At 45.9% G+C, this 18,224-nt stretch overlaps 1 protein-coding gene across 1 annotated transcript; it reads left to right on the top strand.

Annotated features, from left to right (window-relative positions):
• Positions 1-365: 365 nt before the first annotated feature.
• Positions 366-18,020, top strand: LOC306797185 (voltage-gated delayed rectifier potassium channel KCNH8-like; the record flags this gene model as incomplete). Its single annotated transcript, XM_079296415.1, has 15 exons — positions 366-470; positions 6,982-7,215; positions 7,317-7,465; positions 7,755-7,895; positions 8,552-8,810; positions 9,308-9,465; positions 10,271-10,478; positions 10,995-11,372; positions 11,461-11,660; positions 12,213-12,462; positions 13,825-14,039; positions 16,360-16,634; positions 16,899-17,008; positions 17,103-17,155; positions 17,355-18,020. Exons 1-15 carry the CDS (start codon positions 395-397, stop codon positions 18,018-18,020), a joined length of 3,372 nt encoding a protein of 1,123 aa, XP_079152541.1. The 5' UTR covers positions 366-394.
• Positions 18,021-18,224: the final 204 nt, after the last annotated feature.

Genomic DNA, 18,224 nt, shown 5'->3' with positions numbered 1-18,224 from the left:
CATTGGAAATAGAAAAAAGAAAAGAGAGAGAAATGTGTATATGTAAGCGAGGAAGAGAGAAAGCGAGAGGGGAGGGGAGGAGAAGAGGGGAATTGCCTTGCAGTACACCCGTGCGTAAATGTGACCATCCTCGCCGTCGCCCCTCCATCCCTCCGTCCTCTCCCCTCCAGCCTCCAGCGGCTCCTCTCTCCTCCTCTTAGCCGGGATCACCTGCGAGGTGGTCTGTGGTCAGTTTTGGACCGTGGAGTCCCGGGTGTCTCGGCTCGGCGCCCTCCTCCAGGGGTTAGGAGGAGCGCCGGGGACCTCGCCCAGGTTCCTGCCGGGCTTTGTGACCCCCTCCGCCGAGAGCCAAGGCTCCGAGCGGCGGGAGAGACGCGGCTCGACCCGCTCTCGGATGCCGGTGATGAGGGGTCTGATCGCGCCCCAAAACACCTTCTTGGATACCATCGCCACTCGTTTCGACGGGACACGTGAGTACATCGGAGTTATCTCTAATCCCTTCATTTCATGGTGCGCAACGGATCTTCCAAGCAGTTTGTTTAATCGGAATTGTCCTCTCACTCTGAAAAGATGAAGTCCTCCAAAGACCTGCAAAGTGCTGAAAGAGGATTGCGGCCACTTGAAGACATAAGCATGCTGATACTGAATGAATCATGATGAATGAAGCAGCACAGACCGATGTTGAGATATCAAGAATTCATGAAACGGCTTCACGCCTAGCTTGTTCAATGAATTAACCATGAAGTCCTTTCATAGGATAGACATATGACATACTTTGTCTTTTCATTGAGCCTTTGCCAAAATATTTGAACGTGCCTCAATGCCAGTAAACTATGCAAAGGCTGCATTGTGTTCATCAATGCTGTGACTCAGTGCAACAATTCAATTCAAATGCACTGGTTTGAGTTGCAAGTGAGAACTGTCAGTCAGTCAATTTAAGATTTGAAACTGTCATTTGAATGATAACTACTCTGATTGCCCATCACGTGGCTGGTGATGGAAATTATGTGATATTTAAATCTGTCTCCATATGAATGACCGATTTCAAACGAAAGAAAAAACAGATCCAGTCGTAAAGTAAAAGTAGCACCTGAATTACTTGAAAGACTCTCTGACGTTCATTTTCTTCACTAAAATCATCACAATAACATAATCCTGCATAGCTGTCTGTGACAGGTGGACAGAATTATATCCAACCTATTATTTACCAACGTTCACACACAATTCATTCAACCAACACATTAAACCCTGTCAATCAACATGCAAACTGCTGCTATTATAGCTTAACACTGTTGCATAACACGGTCCCAAAGGCGCAAACTAACAGCACTCAGCAACAGCCAGAATGTGTGGTTGGGGCTGGTATACAAGGAATCACAGCGGGATCTGTCTATTTCCTGAAACAGAAAAGTGTTTTTTTATGGAGATTAAAATTGGCTCTCCTGCTGCAAGGTGCTCCATGTTTCGCTGTGATGATATTCTTTGGCATCTGCAGGTATTTGATGTGTCCTGCATGTACCCTGAAGGCAACGTTTCATGATATACAGTCGCATTGATTCAATTAGAATTTTTCATTTGGTGTCAACGGTGATGAGCTCTACTCTGATCTGATAGTGCAATGTGCAGTGAATGTAGTGAAGGCATGGATGCATTACTGAACGGGCATCATGGGTACAGGCTGGCGGGGCCTTTTACATGCACGGGGGCTCATTGTCTTATAATACTGGTGACGTCTGGAAAGATGCTCATGTTGAGTTCCTCATTCATGATCACATTCTTGGTCCTAACCTCTGGCAGGCCCGCGGTAAAAACAACAACAAAAACACACAGCGGAGGGATTTTAATGAGGAGCTTCTCTCAAACCAAGTAACTCTAAAACTGTGCATAGCTGCCAAGAAAGGGTGTGCACGTCGAGAGGTAGACACATTGTTTTTCCCCGACTGGCAGTAGAAAGCCTCGGCTGGAGGCAGATTTTAACCCTGAGATATCTCAATACACTGCATGCAGGACAAAAGTCAGTGATTTTAATGAATCACTCAGGGATGACAATGTTGGAGGGTCAACATTGTCCAGACTGAACTTCTGTTGGAAGGATTGAAGACGATGAAGCCTCGCTATGGCTGCAACTCAGGTTTATTCATCCTCAGAATAATTGATAGCCTTTTTAATAATTTATTGCTCAGCCTGTAAAATGTCAAATGAAAATAACATTACAAATGCATCTCCTGTGTTGGTCATGCAGTATGATTGGGCTTGGACACATCTTCATGCTCTGGTGAGAAATAGTTTACCAAAGTGAGCCATTCACTGTGACAGATTTTGTTGTTTATTTTGTTCCGGCACAAAGCTGTGGGCTGTAAAGTTTTGCAGAGAGAAACACATCGTCTCACCATCAGTGTTCAGCTCCGATTTGTTTTCCAGATTTATTGTCTTTGGACTCTCACTTTAAAATGTCACGTTTGTTTCTCAAGCACCGACTATTCAAGTGATATTATATACGGATCATAGATGACTAGCATTGAATAAATACGTTATTATTATTGCAAGTATGTCCCATTGATAATATAATTTATTTGATTGTAAAGGGAAATATCAACATGCAAACTGTAGCAAAATGGGCTTGCAGTGTCCTCAAAAAGTGCCATAAACGTGTTGCATGTGTGCGTGCGTGTGTGTGTGTGTGTGTGTGTGTGTGTGTGTGTGTGTGTGTGTGTGTGTGTTTGGTCTTCATTGTGCACAGTGGTGAATGTCTTGTGGCGGGCTATCGCTGTCAGTGTTATTAGCAACCGGGGTTTATCGGGGTTCCCTAAGCGCTCAGGGGCTGAGTCTGAGTAGTTTGGTAGTTTCAGCTCGCACGTTATTACACCTGGATCACAGTGTGGATGTGACAGGCCCCTATACTGCCTGGGGAATGTGCAGAAAATGAGTACTGCAAAGGATAAAAAGAACACGGCTTAGAGGAGCAGAAGGACAACGATGGAGCACAGGAACTGCTTCTGTAAAAAACAGATCACGTCTCCTGTAAGTGTGGGGCTGAACACTGTAACCGTGCATGCAGTGTGGTAGCAGAGAGCATCACACATCCAGGTGCAAGGATATGGGGCTGCATCCTTCATATGTTCATGATATTCAAAGTGCAGGATGTAATCCTGTGCTGCCTTCAAATGAACATTCTCAGTTTTGTAAAAGCGTGAATAATATCAAGAGAAACATGTCCACTAAACCGGCGACAATCAACTTTATAAATCAGAATATTATTTCAATCCGCAGCTCCTGAAAATGACAAACAGGTGAGTCACTGACTGCTGACTGGTCAAGACAAAAGAAAATCAGCGAACATGGAACACAATGTCAGGCAGAACAATGACGTGAAACAAAAGCTGTTTCAACGTGACGACGCCCCAGACGCACAGAGCCATGAAGAGATGGAGAGAGAGAGAGACCTGAGCTCAACCCATCAAGCCAGGTTCTAAAATGTTTTGGAAAGCATTCACAGAAGAGTTAAGGCGGCATATTCTAACATCCAACAATAAAATATGAGCTTCCTTTCTTTAAAAAAAACATTCCTCCAAAAGCGTCAGTGTTAGAAGGCCAGTAAAACTTCCCCTTAATGAAAGAACTACTCTTGCTTTTGCAAAATGTGCTCACTGCTGTCAAAGATTCATATATTCCTCTGTTCTACCAGTTAATCATCTCAATTTTACCAATTTCTTGTTTCTGTGAGAAGTGATTCATGCAATCCTATTATATTCTGTCACACTCTTCAAAATCTCAAGTCCCACAGTGGCTTTTAAAGCTCGATATATCGTGTTTTTAATCGGTACAATAACCAAAGTGTATCGACAAGTTGGTCTGGAAACAATGACTTCCTCGAGTCGTAAAACACAACTTGTCATTTTTACTTTGTCTGATTCTATAAAAACAAGGCTAGCTGTCTTTGTGCTAAGCTAAGCTAGCTGTCTCCTTGCTGTAGTTTCATGTAACGTACAGACATGAGAGTAGCATCAATATTGTTGTCTAATTCAGCAAGTATTTTTCCAAAATATAACTGCAATTTGCAGGCTCACTTCAAATTGTCCATTAAGCTCCTTTTATTAGTTGTATTATTGTGATTCATAACTTGTTGGGAAATGCGTGACTTCCCATGAGCCTCCTGCACTGACGGGCAGTTTGTACTTGTGCATTTACACTGGACATGCTTTATGAATGCATGCATTATTGAATTCATTGTCCCCTGGTTCATCTTCATGCGATCACTTTCTCTGTGCCGCAGTTAATTCATTCCTCTCTCAGTCGATGCCTCACTGAATCACTTCTCTCGTCCTATATTGCTCACATTCTTCAAAGCGCTCTAGTCTTGCAGATTATTTTGTGCGTGGACTTTGATGATCTCACTGGAATGAATACCGTGGCTGTGTTAGTCCCCTTTCATACCGAATTCAGTTTCATAATGAATTGTTCAAGATTGTCCCCATAACTCAGGCTGTCAAACCATTTGTCAGAGCTCACACGCACGCTTTAACTTCAGCTGCACAGAACAACAGCGCCGCGGGAACTATTTAACATCATCTTAAAGTGGAGAAATAAAGTTGAAATTGATTGTGATAGGCAAGATTCCAACATGTGGACATTACTTTCATGATCTAAATGTGGCATGTTGTTAAGCTCTACAGCCAAAATGAAGTTGAGTTTATTTGCGTGGCCCATAATCGCAGAAGATGGTAATATTATAGATGGTTTCGAGGCAGAGACGTGGGGACGAACAAAGACAAAGAAAAGATGATTAGAAGGGAACAATAGGGGGAGCTGAAGAAGAAAAGATGAAGTTAAATCAATGAAAAGCAGAACGCATTTTAAATTCTGCCTGAAGTGAAGCTCTTCAAAGACTAGAATAACTCTGAAGCCGTTCAGAGTGCAGAAACGAAGATAAAGTGAAAATGAACACCGTGGAAAAAAAGAGAGCATGAAATTTTAATGATGTTTTCTTTGAATTAGGATGACATCTTTGTGAAATTGTAGGGTAATGACCCCATGGTTGAGTAAAGAATGTAGCGTGAAAGTGAAGTGCTACAAAACTGTTTGATGATTATGACAAGACTGAGGAATGGCCATACTGGTCTTAACACCTCTTAAACACGAGCCCTATTTGTAGGCCTCTGCTCGAAAATAGCATACCCATACTCAGGAGACCACAGTTCTGTAACTACAAGGTCTATTTTAATCATTTTTGAGGCTATAATCAGATCACAATACTGGGGAGAATATTCATAATATTATGTATATGTTGTTGGTTAATATAGTAAATGAAGACATTACACAGCTCAAATTGAAAATATTCAGGTTCGCCTGAAAGAAAAGCACTTTTATTGATATTGTGTTTTTGAAATAATGCAGCAGCTCCCTAAAAACTCTCCCAAATCATTGCACAACTGATCAGTAGTTGCTGAATACAGGTTAAAGTGGGATAAAGTGAAGAATAAGAGGCTTTAGTACAGAGAGGTCACGCGAGGTCATCATTTTCGAACCAGCTGTTGCAGCTCTGACATTGTACTTTTATAGACTATATAACGATATATTTCACTTTTTTATCACTCATATTATTCAATACATCCAAATACAGCTGTTAGGAATCATTTTGAGATTCCTAACATCATCAGAGCATGTTTCTGGCTGTCATCCATAGGATTTTCTCAGTTCATGTGTGTCTATGGGGCTCCAGGTCAGCCTATGATTGGTCAATTTCATTCATTGAGCCCGCATTCGACGCGTCAGAGTCTCAGGAAGCCGGGTATAGAAGCGGTTGTTGATTGACAGAAGTTTCAGCGAATAACGTTGCAAGAAGTGCCGCATATCCCTGAGCGTAAAATTCTATTGGCCGAAAGTCTGACCCCTGGCCCGAGGTGGGTTTACCCCCCTTCCACAGGAAACAGCTCAGAAGTAAACAGGAAGCACTTGGCGTCCATGACGGTACCGCTAAAACGGATAATTTTCGATGTTTTTGGACCAATATTTCATAAAACGTCACAACAAAAAACAAGGATTTTTTCGGCTGAATACCAGCGCCATGGTACCCTTGTCCACTCACAGCTTTATAATGGTTCAACGGAGAGAAAAAACGAAGGTAGTTATGATTTCTGTGTCGCATGCTAATGCTAATCGATGTAGCTAATCGATCTAGCTGCGAGCTAAGTGGTGCAAATATGGATTTAAAGCACACATAACGCAGATTTCTGGCCAGGATTTCGTCCTTTTATCACATTTTCTAGATGCTTATATGAGTAGTATATAGTTGTGTTTGGAGTGTGTAAAAAGTGACTTATATGATCGTGTTGCCCATACGTTGCCCATACGTCCGGTAAATGAAATATACACATGTACACTTCTGGCTATCAAAATGAGCAATTTCTGGACGCTACTTATGAGCCCCCCTCTCCCCCCGAGAGCCCCCAAATTCGGGGGCGTCGTGCTTAAGAGGCAGTTCCCTCTATGTTATTGGGAAGCATAATAATGGAAAGTGTGAATTTTGTGAAGAAGAAGAAACTGTGGACCATAGAAGGTATGAAAAAAGGTCTCTTGCTGTGAACTTAAGGTTTCTCTGAAGGACAGTAGGAGGACATTTTTCACAGATATTTTACTGGGTAAATCAACCTGAAACTCTAAAAGTGAGAAAAAATAATGTTTTGAAAGTAACAGGTCCAAATTATGCCTTTTTAAACCAACATTTGGAGATTTAAGTTGTTGATATGAACTACTTTATAGTGGCATAGCACTATAAGAGCTGCTATCAAAACACATTATTTTCTACCTGATTTGATATTGATGAAGTTAAACAGTTATGTGTACATGCTTCTGGAGACTCTGAACCACCATCAAGCATCTCAAGTTCTCACTTTTGATACAAGTGAGGGATACTATTTTAATTCTTAATGATGCTTTATTCTGTTTCTCTGTTTCCCGTCCCTATTACTTTCCTCCTACCAGACAGTAACTTTGTCCTGGGGAACGCTCAGGTCCAGTCCGTCTTTCCCATCGTCTACTGCTCCGATGGCTTCTGTGAGCTGACCGGCTTCGCCCGTGGCGAGCTGATGCAGAAGAGCTGCATGTGTCACTTCCTGTGCGGCGGCGAGACCAGCGATCGCCTCACCTCGCAGATGCAGAAGGCCCTGGATGAACGTCGGGAGTTTAAGACTGAGATCATTCTGTACAAGAAGGGTGGTGAGACTGGAAGGCCGGGAGATTTTGTGACGTTTAATCATGTTTAATAATGTCAGTCAAATTGATCTTTTTCTCAAACCTGATCTATTTTCTTTGCGCAGGCTCCAAGTTCTGGTGTCTGCTGGACATCGTGCCCATAAAGAACGAGAAGAGCGAGGTGGTTCTGTTCCTGGTGTCACATAAGGACATCACAGAAAACAAGGACCTGGACCATGGCAATGGATCTGACACTGGTGAGAGAGAGAGCGTGGAGAGGAAAGTGAGGCATTTTCCAATTCCACTATAATTCACATGAAATGATCCAATAGAGGCTCTGCAGCCGGGGCACGAATGCATCAGCAGACACGACTGGTGATATTATGGAGCGGGTTTGGGAGCCAAGTTAAATAACAGATTCTACTTTTCAATCAAAACTCTACATCAGTTCTGTTGTCTAACAGTAAATAATTAATACAATTTACAGATAGCCACAGATTCGTACAATGGCAGTTTCTGCCGGCATGTATCTCTAGTTTTGTGTCCTTGTTTTTACAGATGAGGAAACCGGCCTGGAGATCCACCAGATCAGCCGCCCTCCAGGCCTCAACATGGAGCACCGCCGCAGTCGCGCCGTCCTCTACCAGCTGTCTGGACACCTCCAGAAACAGGAGAAGACCAAGAGCAAGCTGAAGATCAACAACGTGAGACCTTCTGTTCCCGTTAGGAGTTGACCTCCTGTATGTTTTTAAGGCATAATACCGATAGTGGTGTTTTGATTATAATGACCCTGTGAATAAGAAAGATTATTCGGCGTCAGCAGATTCATTTTACAGACTTTCATTGCTGAAAGGGGCAATTTGCCAGTCCATCTGCAACAACTTGAGTCAATAAGACTACAACTTGTTAATTCAAGCAACTGGGATGAGACTAAATGTGCCGTAGCAGTGTGATCGTAATAACCCAGGACCTTGGAGTGAAGAAATGAGCATAAAATCTCTCATTAGTCATTTTAACTCATTGTGGAGCCGACTGATCAGGTATCACGGTTAAAAGGTTTCATCGTCTTGCATCAGCTCATCTTAACTTGATGCGTGAGACATATTTTTTATCCTGTCATTACTTTGCACATGCGCAACTTGACTGATATTTATACTTTCCCTCTGAATTATGTCGAATTCAAACCATGCCACAGTACACATCTCAGCTGAAACCTTGAATAGTATTACTCTACCACCAGTAGCAGTGCTGCTGATGATAATAAAATATTCATGCTGGCTGGTGGAGATACTCTCAAGCTATAGGGACAATCAATTGTTGATACATTTATACAAATAACATACCATTTCCACACATCCAGAGTGTTCTTGGAGCCAATGCGAACCCGGTCCCCGAGTACAAGGTGGCGGACGTCCAGAAGTCCCGTCTCATCCTCCTTCACTACGGTGCGTTCAAGGCCGGCTGGGATTGGCTGATCTTGTTGGCCACGTTCTACGTCGCCATCACCGTTCCCTACAACGTCTGCTTCACCGCGGTGGAGATTCGAGAGGACGGCCCCTCGGCGGCACGTCACCCTCCAAGTGTCAGCGATATCTTGGTGGAGATACTTTTCATCATCGGTGAGGCTTCAGCTGCACAGGCAACACTCGGTAGTGAAATAAAGTCATGAAGGTTTTGGTGTTTTCATGGAATTTATCGACAATAAGAAAGAATATCACCAGACAGCTTTAAGTCACGCCTCTTGGGTCCTTTCCATTTATATTTTTTAAACTTTCTTCTATTATCAGTTTAAGGGGAAACTCCTTTCTGGTTTAAATGAATCCAATCAAGCAGCTCTTAAACTCCTTTTCTCTTAATTGGCTGCACCAAAGTCCGCGCTGCCTCCAACTCCTCCAGACGCACAAGAGCCGTATGCTAATTTAACCTCCTTAACAATCTCCTCTTCTTCTCTACTTTATTTCAACCGGCCCTCTCTGCTCTGACAACCACGTCCACTAATCCCCCCCGAGGAAGGCTTGTTAAAGGAACTTGGATCACCGTTTCCTGTGACAAAACCTCAGCTAGTAATGCAGATCATTTAGTTTATACCTCAAATATTTGTGTCCCTGTGTGCCAGACATCGTGCTGAACTTCCGCACCACCTTCGTGAGCACATCTGGCCAGGTGGTGTACGACGCCCGCTGCATCTGCATTCACTACGTCACATCCTGGCTGTTTGTGGATCTGATCGCCGCCTTGCCCTTTGACCTGCTCTACGCCTTCAATATCAGTGTGGTGGGTCTCTCTCACACACACACACACACACACACATACAGCTATACAGTTTTGCTTCCTTCCATACTTTCTTGAAAGCGTGCTCTCAGTATTTGCTGTTGCGGCTTCAAGGGAAGAAGACTGAGAGTCTGAGCGTCAACAAGAAACCCATTGCTAGGTAACGAGCTGATTAACGAGTACGCTGAGGACAAATTCCAGATGGAAGCAAATCTATGAGCCAGATGATGCAGAGTGCAGAGCGGTGAAACATACGGTGTGAAAGATGCTGGATCGCTGAATCTGAAGGAACTCTCGATTATTAGATCGTAATACGAACAACCAAAGTGTGAATCGTGTCACTGTTTGGGCTTCAGGCAGAGCTTGATGTTGTTGTCAAGGGTTTAACTGACTACTCAATTTAATTCCCTGATTGGATCCATATCCAGATATCTCACGAATTAAATCCTATCTGAGGAGGGGTGTAATTCATCTTGATGAAACCAGAGCGGTTTCAATTAACAGACCACTTATTGGCCATGGAAACAAGCAGGGAATTGCAAGTGTAGTGAATACAGAGGTGATGGAGGGAATCAATAAAGGGATGATGTTTGATGAGGCAATTTTATTTACCTCAGGCGGACCACGGGGATCTTTTCAGTCCAGGAGGATAATGCCAGTGATTTCCTCTCAATGGCGTCGTGGTAAAAGCTGCAAATGAAACACCAACTCGGTGTTCTGAAGTATTTTTAATACCGTGAAAGCGATCGTGCCCCCCCCCCAGTGACACCAGCATTCATACCTTTGAACCCATGACTCTCTCTCGCAGAACTTCGGGGTCCACCTGCTGAAGACGGTGCGCCTCCTCCGCCTCCTGCGCCTCCTACAGAAGCTGGATCGGTACTCCCAGTACAGCGCCGTGGTCCTCACCCTGCTCATGTCCACATTCGCCCTGCTCGGCCACTGGATGGCCTGCGTCTGGTACTACATCGGACGCAGCGAGATCGAAAGTAATAGCCCCGCCTCCTGGGATATAGGTTTGTCTCTGTGTGTTGTGCCTGTACACACCGCGTGTGCACTTTTACTGAGTTCATTACAGTTCACAAATGAAAAAGTAAATGAATTAATATTCCTGTTTCCTGTACTTCCTGTTTTGGTCTGGCTGCCATGCTGGTCTTGTCATGCCCTACTCCTTCATCTGGCTAATTAAATGTCAAAACCTGACATGTATTGATTCCTTACGGTCTACTTAATCAATCACTTGTACAAAGTCAGGTTTAAAACAGCCAATACACACGTGATGTCCATCACAGTGGGCACTGAGTCACGTTTAAATATAGAATATATAAACAGTTAAAGAAAATAGTTGCAAAAACACAGACAAGCAGACAAATCTGCACCGTGTGTAAATGCAAAGAAAAGCTGACATTCTCTGAAGTGATTGCTCTGCCCTTCCAGCGTTGTTCCTACTGCCAGTGAAGCCTTTTCGTGAAAGTAATCTAACAAGGCATCTCATTAAACTGACAAACTCTTATGGACCCTCTTCCCACCAGGCTGGCTCCATGAACTGGCCAAACGCCTGGGAACGCCATACTTCCTGGCGCCGCTGACCTCCCTGTTGGGAGTCTCCGATTCGCCTCAAGGCGCCGTGACGGCAGCGCTCACCAATCACAGCCAGTGGAACGGCTCCGGGTTGGAGCCGCTAAACGGGGCAGCTTTGCTGGGCTCGGCCCAATGGAACGGCAGCAGGACCAGAGCGAGGACGCCCGGCGGCTCGGGGACGACGCTGAGCGGCGGCCCGTCTGTCAGGAGCTCCTATGTGACGTCGCTGTACTTCGCTCTGAGCAGTCTGACCAGTGTGGGCTTCGGCAACGTTTCAGCCAACACAGACTCTGAGAAGATCTTCTCCATCTGCACCATGCTGATTGGAGGTGGGGTGAACACCAAAGATAAAAAGAATCCACAATGTTATGTCATTGTCAGGGTTTTGTATTCAGTCATTTATCTCTTTGTCTGCAGCGTTAATGCATGCTGTGGTGTTTGGAAATGTCACCGCCATCATCCAGAGGATGTACTCACGCCGCTCCCTCTACCACACCCGCACCAAGGACCTGAAGGACTTCATCCGGGTGCACCGGCTGCCCAAAGCCCTTGAGCAACGCATGATGGAGTGTTTCCAGACGACCTGGTCTGTCAACAACGGCATCGATGTCAGCGAGGTAGGAGGGGCGGCTCAAGATACCTTCAGTGATGGAATGTCTTTGCCGTAAGAGAATGTGAACGCATGATGTTGGATGAATGACCTCATTGACACTAAACTGGCCCTTGATGTGTTTTACCATGGCTTTAAATGGAGATAATCCTTTTTAAAGAGATGACATGATGGGGGACAGCCGCTAATACTTTAAGGTAATAACCCAAAAGTTTCCCTCGCAAAGAGGTTCGCTTTGCTCCTCCGTTGCACATGAAGTGGGAACGCTCGAGTAAGACAAGAGTATAGTGTTGCATCAGCTGTAATGAATGACGTTTCAGTGTTCAAGATGAAAACAAAACTTCCAGAAATGGACATGCACGTATTAGTAAGTTGTGACTGTGGGAAAAGTAAAAGTTTTCTTTCCCTCCACCTCCCCACACGGTCACATTCAAATGATGATGCACAAAGGGAAGACTCTGAGAGGGATTCATCCACAGCGTTCAGTCATAGAAATCAGCTTTGTGTGTCGTTGTTTCACTGCAGAGGGGGAACTCTGTCCTTCTCTTTCCCTGCACAGCTACTGAAGGACTTCCCAGACGAGCTGAGGGCTGACATCGCCATGCATCTGAACAATGAGCTGCTGCAGCTGTCGCTGTTTGAGTCGGCCAGTAGGGGGTGTCTGCGCTCCCTCTCCCTCATCATCAAGACCTCCTTCTGCGCTCCCGGGGAGTTCCTCATACGCCAGGGCGACGCCCTCCAGGCCATCTACTTCGTGTGCTCGGGCTCCATGGAAGTACTGAAGGACAACACGGTGCTGGCCATTCTCGGTAAATAAACAATCACATGTTGTGTTAAAATGCGTTTTCATTTATTGTTGTCCTCATTTTAATCAAGGCTGCTTTAGTATAACCAATATCACTGCCAATACCAGCCAGCCAACACCAGGTTCAGCACCACGGACAGCACCCTTTTGAGAGACCTGCTCAGATCCAGGTTAAATAAGTGTGTAAGTACATCAGTGGTTTTTGGGCCAAGCCTCCTGTTGGACCTGCAGTCTGAGGGAGTCATTTTGCTACCTGAATCATGAAGGGCTTCTCTGTCTTGGACTCCAAACCGTAGAAGCCCTCCTAGATTCCGGCAGTAAAGTGATTCAGACTCCGCCGTCTGCTTCCAAGAAGAAGAAGAAGATGGTGGTGTCCAAGCTAACCTGCCAAAGTAAGTAATAGAGGTCAGCAAGCTTCAGAAAATATCCCGTTAAGTGGGAATGAAATGATTATTTTACTGGAAAAGGTTCATGGTTCATATCTAATGATGAAAGAGATGTCAGAGACTCGGGGGATAGATTGGTTGAGAGATTATAAAAAGCTGCAGCATATTGTGGTTTGTAGTTAATGAAAAAAATATGCTGGAGCAAGACCCTGAAGTGTTTTGAAGAATGCTATTTTTGGAGTATGTTTGCAGCATTATGAGCAGAAGAGAAGGGGCTTATACTCCTGAGGAAGTTATTAGACATCCAGCATTAAATAGTCTGCCAGACTAATGAAGGAGAGCAGCCTACAATACGATAAAAACTGCATTAATGCAATGCAATGGGTGAGCCAGTTGAGCAGCTAGAACCAGAATAAGATACAAAACACAGAGCCTTGTCGTACAACACGTACGCCGACACGCCTTCCGTTCTGCATCGATGAAACCGAATACACAAACAGCTCTGGAATCTATTCAACTCAATAGAAAGCACTGGGAGCAAATAGGCAACACCGTTTGTCCCCATTAGTAGCTGGTGTAAATAATGAAGTTACTGCTGCCTGTAGAAGAAACTCATTAGCATGTTGTGTGTGTGCGCACACATTTCCCTCACAGACTCTCTCTTTCTCTTCTCTTGTGCCTCGTTTTTTCCCCCCTCCCTCCGGCTCCCTGTTTCTCTCACACACACAAATTGTTTCGGCGTTGCCACATTGGATTGACAGCTGTGGAGAAAGAAGAAGGTAGAGAGAGGCAGCGGGAAGACAGAATAATACCGGAGACTGTGTGTAAAATAGTCTTAACCATACATTCAGCCTCTCTGCTCTAGAGTGTGCCGTTCTCAATACCTGCATGGGGTTGAGGGTGTTGTTCCTCTCCAGTATATTTTGTGGTCTTATATTTGGACCGTTAAGGACATGACATTATGCACCTCTGCTTTCCAGGTCGAGGCGATCTGATTGGCTCCGACTGTCTGACCCAGGAGGAAGTGATTAAGACGAATGCCTGTGTGAAGGCCCTGACCTACTGTGATCTCCAGTACATCAGCCTCAAAGGCCTCCGCGAGGTGCTCTGTCTCTACCCAGACTACGCCCAGAAGTTCGTCACTGAGATCCAGCACGACCTGACGTACAACCTCCGGGAGGGACACAAGACTAAGGTACGAGGTACAAGTGCACACTCACAAGGTGTCAGAAAGGATTTGCGTTGTCCGTGCAGCCGTCCATTTCCCGCCACTTATCTGGCTCTGGGTGGAGGTGGCAGCAGGCTCCTCCTGGGGGATACGAAGATGTTCCCAGATGTGACATGTAGACCCTCCAGCATGTTCTGGAGTGGAACATGCTCTGAGGCATCCCTCAGAGCCTCCTTATCCCCGTCCCTGCCTGGAAATGCAACCCCTCCCTCTGACCATCATCGCGAAGAAGTCCACAAAATACCAAGGAAAGAAAATTCTGGGTGAGTCCTGCTTTTTTAGATTAGACTCAGCTGTGACCTCTTCCACCCATTTTACGCAACGCCCGAGTGATGCACTTGAAGGGGGATTAGCCATCTGGACTGTGAGTGAGGAAGAAGACGACGCAGCTTCAGCCAACAGATAGAGACATGAGCTCAACAAGGACGACTCGGATGCCAGGGATTTCCAGATGGATCTCCGCTGTGGCGTACACATGAATAACCAGCGGATACTGGAAATAACTCAGATTTTCACTGTGAGTAAGCTTGCTAATTAGAGCAGCGGTCCAAGAGAAATACCAGGGGAGGAGACTGTATAGAAGCATGAAAGATATTTAAATAACACTTAATTGATTCCTGCTTGATTGTGAAGAAAGTCCACCCTGATTGGCTGTGAATACACTTAGTTATAGTTTGATGATGAACAGATAATCTATAAAAACGAGCAGATGCAGGTAAATACAAGGACGCAGCTCATTTATGGGAAACATAATGCTGCTATTGTTTGAGCACGACTGTCAAGCCTCACTTGACATTTTTTTGTGTTTCCACGCAGGTAAAGCAAAGATTAAAAACCACAGAAGTACTATGTCAATTGGTCTTGCATATTGATCCTGTGTGGGGCCCTCTGGCGTTCATTAATTTAACCACCTCCTCCTAAAAGTTCAGTCCTCCAAAGTAGTTCGAAGAGCCTGTAGTAAAAAAAACAAAGTACCGTGCTAGTATCATAAAGATACAATCCCGTCTACTCTCTGCAAAGTTATAAAAAGAATCGATGAAAACGATGGAGGGGCTTATCATGGTGCCGTGTTTTATTTCTGCTGAACAGCAGTTCCATTTCTGTTGTCTACTGTACAACTTCCTTAGAAATTTTGGGGAATACGCTTCTTTACCTTTTTGCCAAGAATAGGTTTATGTCTGTTATGTGTGCAGCTGGAGCCAGAAGAAAACTCAAATGTACCCTTGATATGCACATACAACTTACACACACACATATATTTATATGCACGCACAGCGACAGCAGTAGTGCATCCTCCACTGAGGGACTAAAAATAGCGCTGTCAGAGGGGGGGGGGGGTCATCCCTGACTGGATAAATATAGAACAAGCCGATGGAGACGAGACCAGAAAACATCAGGATGAACGGAAGCTGGAGGGGGAAAGGAAGCTGGAGGGGGAACCTCAGCGACATTTGCATTCACGTGCCGACACACACACCACACACACAGCAACACACCATAACGCAGCACATTTGTCCTGATTCAGAATGACACACACACATATTTTATGCCTATTTTATGCCTCGGTGTGCAGTGACCATATTTCAACATCTCTCACATGCAACTCAAGACACACGCATCATTGGGTGATGCTGTTATAGTGCCACGTGCAGCTCACACACACACACGCGCTGAAATAAAATTTAAAAAACGCTTCTCCGCTCGGTACCCTTCAGGCAAACCACTGCTAAAATGAAACCCCTGCGATCTAAAAATACCAGTTGGGCACGTGAGCCAAAGACAAGATGGGGGAGACAACAAACTGAGGGGAGAGACGGGGAAGGGTTGTGTTGGGCTGGGGGACGGGGGGGGGGGGGGAAATGGGATTTGTTTGCCAGTTTTTTAATCATCTTTAAATTACAGAGAAGATGCAGTAAATATAATGCCAATAACCTTCCACCAGCCACCGACAAACAATCTGACTGCAGGGATTTTACTTTGAAAGGACCATCTGTTCAGGTATTACTTGTCACGAGTCATGAAGATCCACAAATTTAATCTCTCAGCAGAGATTATACGAAACCTTCAGAGGAGCTGAATGCCGTTGCTTTTGAATGAGAGCTGACCAACTGAATGGACACCAGCAGCAGCTGATGTGAATGGCGACTGAGTGATCCTTTCCGTGGCTCAGCAGCTCCCCCCTCTGGTCACAGCGTAACCGCAACAAGCAGGTTTTAAGTATGTAGTGTGTTCCCACTGGAAAGGCTACAAACTTATGTTGAAAACTGCTCTCTTTTCCCCTCCTCAGGCAGACTGCGAGAGCAACGGGGGGATCCTTAAGAAGCTTCCATCCATCAAGGAGGTGGAGGAGGGATCGGGGTCCGAGGGGGCGCACTCCCCCCTCCCCAAGATGCCTCGCCTGGGCAGGCTGAGCCGAGGCCTGCGCTCCCCCATGTGCTCCCCTCTCCGCTCGCCGCTGCTGCCGCTGCGAGCCTTCAGGGCGGCGAGCGATCACGCCCGGCCCGCCAGCCTGCAGATCCCCGTGGTGACCTTCAGCTGCCTGCAGCCGGACCTCAGCCCCCGGTGAGGAAGCGTTCATTGATTCACCGGCATGGGTAAAGTCGTTGACTTGTTCATTCAGGGGCAGTGAGCCGCTCTTTATGACTCATGACATTATTCGTAAACGCAAACATGCATGGAGTTCCTGGAGAGGTGGCACCAGACGCTGGTGTGCGACGAAAGCTTCTGTCAGGAAACATCAAAATTGCAATATTTCATCAAAAACACTTTATTTTTCTTGTTGTCCAGTGTGAAATACATCGACTCACTCCTCCTGTTCGTCCTCAGGTTTTTGGACGGGATCGAGACTGAAAACCAAAGTGGTTCAGCACAGAAGTTAGATTTTTCTCCCAGTTCAACTCCCAGTTTCCTCCCCAGCCCTGATTCAGCTGCCTCAGGTTAACACACACACGTGTGAATGACTCACTAATCTACTCTCTATCCAGTCCGTACTTGCATGTGTATTAAATGTCTTTCTGTGTCCGTCCACAGGGGCCCTTGATGAGGATGACACGATGCAGACTATCGCTAAGCTAAAACACGAGGTAATGCTCATCATACTGCGGTGGCACAGAGAACATCTGCAATATTGTATATTTGTGAGTTAACTTGCAAGTTGCAGTCGTTAAACTGTTAGAGTTTGACCCTAGCAGTCCCCCCCCCCCCCCCCCCCCCCACTCTTTCAAGAAGTAAATCCACATTTGAAGCTTCTAAAACCAGCTTTCCTGACTCTCGTCTCTCCAGATGAGCGTCCTCTCCCGTCAGGTGACCGCCGTCAGTCAGGAGCTGCAGGAAATGACGAGTCTTCTCAAGCCCCTCTTCCACAACCCCTCGGTGCTGCTGATACCCGGCGCCGTGACTCCGCCTCCCAGCGTGTCATCGCACAGCTGCTCCCCGGCCCCGCCCCTTCTCACCCAACGTGCCCCTGTGGAATGTTCGGCCGATCGATGCGTCCTGGCGCCTGAACCGGAGGCGTCGCGGGGAGAGTTTCCTCCACTACGGCGTCCATCCTCCCGCACCATCATCTCCCATCATCTTCCAGTTCCTCATCACACCAGCACCGCTCCCCCAGTCTGTCATCGCTCAGCTCCCCCGTCACTCAACAGCTCTCCCCATGAGCACACAGTTGTGCCACATCCCTCCTCCTCCTCCATCCCCTCTCTTTCTTCATCAAGCCACCCGTCATCCATCACTCCCCCTTTGGTGGACTTATCAGGACCTGATCGTGAGCACCGTCAACCCCGTCTCCACTTCCTGTCCCAGCCTGAGTTCATACCCGGGTCTTGTCCCCTCCTCCAGCCCTCCAGCATGGCCTCACACCCCCGAGAACCCCTCCACCTGCAGGGGGTGGAGTGGGGGGAGCACACCGCCCAGCTCAGCTTCATCAACGAAGGGCAGCCCTCGGTGTGAGAAGAGAAGACCCGGACACACGGGGCCGACAAACCGGACCGAGCAGCATGCCGCACAACTTACTGCATGACAAACATTTGTCCAAAGGTTGGCATGCGAGTTAAAAATGTAAATACATCGATTTCAAACGATGATCGTGAGCACCAGCTGTATGCAGATCTGATAATAAAATAGTTTGTTTTACAGTTTAATTTGGATTTGATT

This window comes from Melanostigma gelatinosum (assembly GCF_949748355.1).
Source record: "Melanostigma gelatinosum genome assembly, chromosome: 24".
NCBI classification, from domain to species: Eukaryota; Metazoa; Chordata; class Actinopteri; order Perciformes; family Zoarcidae; genus Melanostigma; species Melanostigma gelatinosum.
Note: the sequence above shows the minus strand (reverse complement) of the source record. Positions and strands in the feature narration are given on the sequence as shown.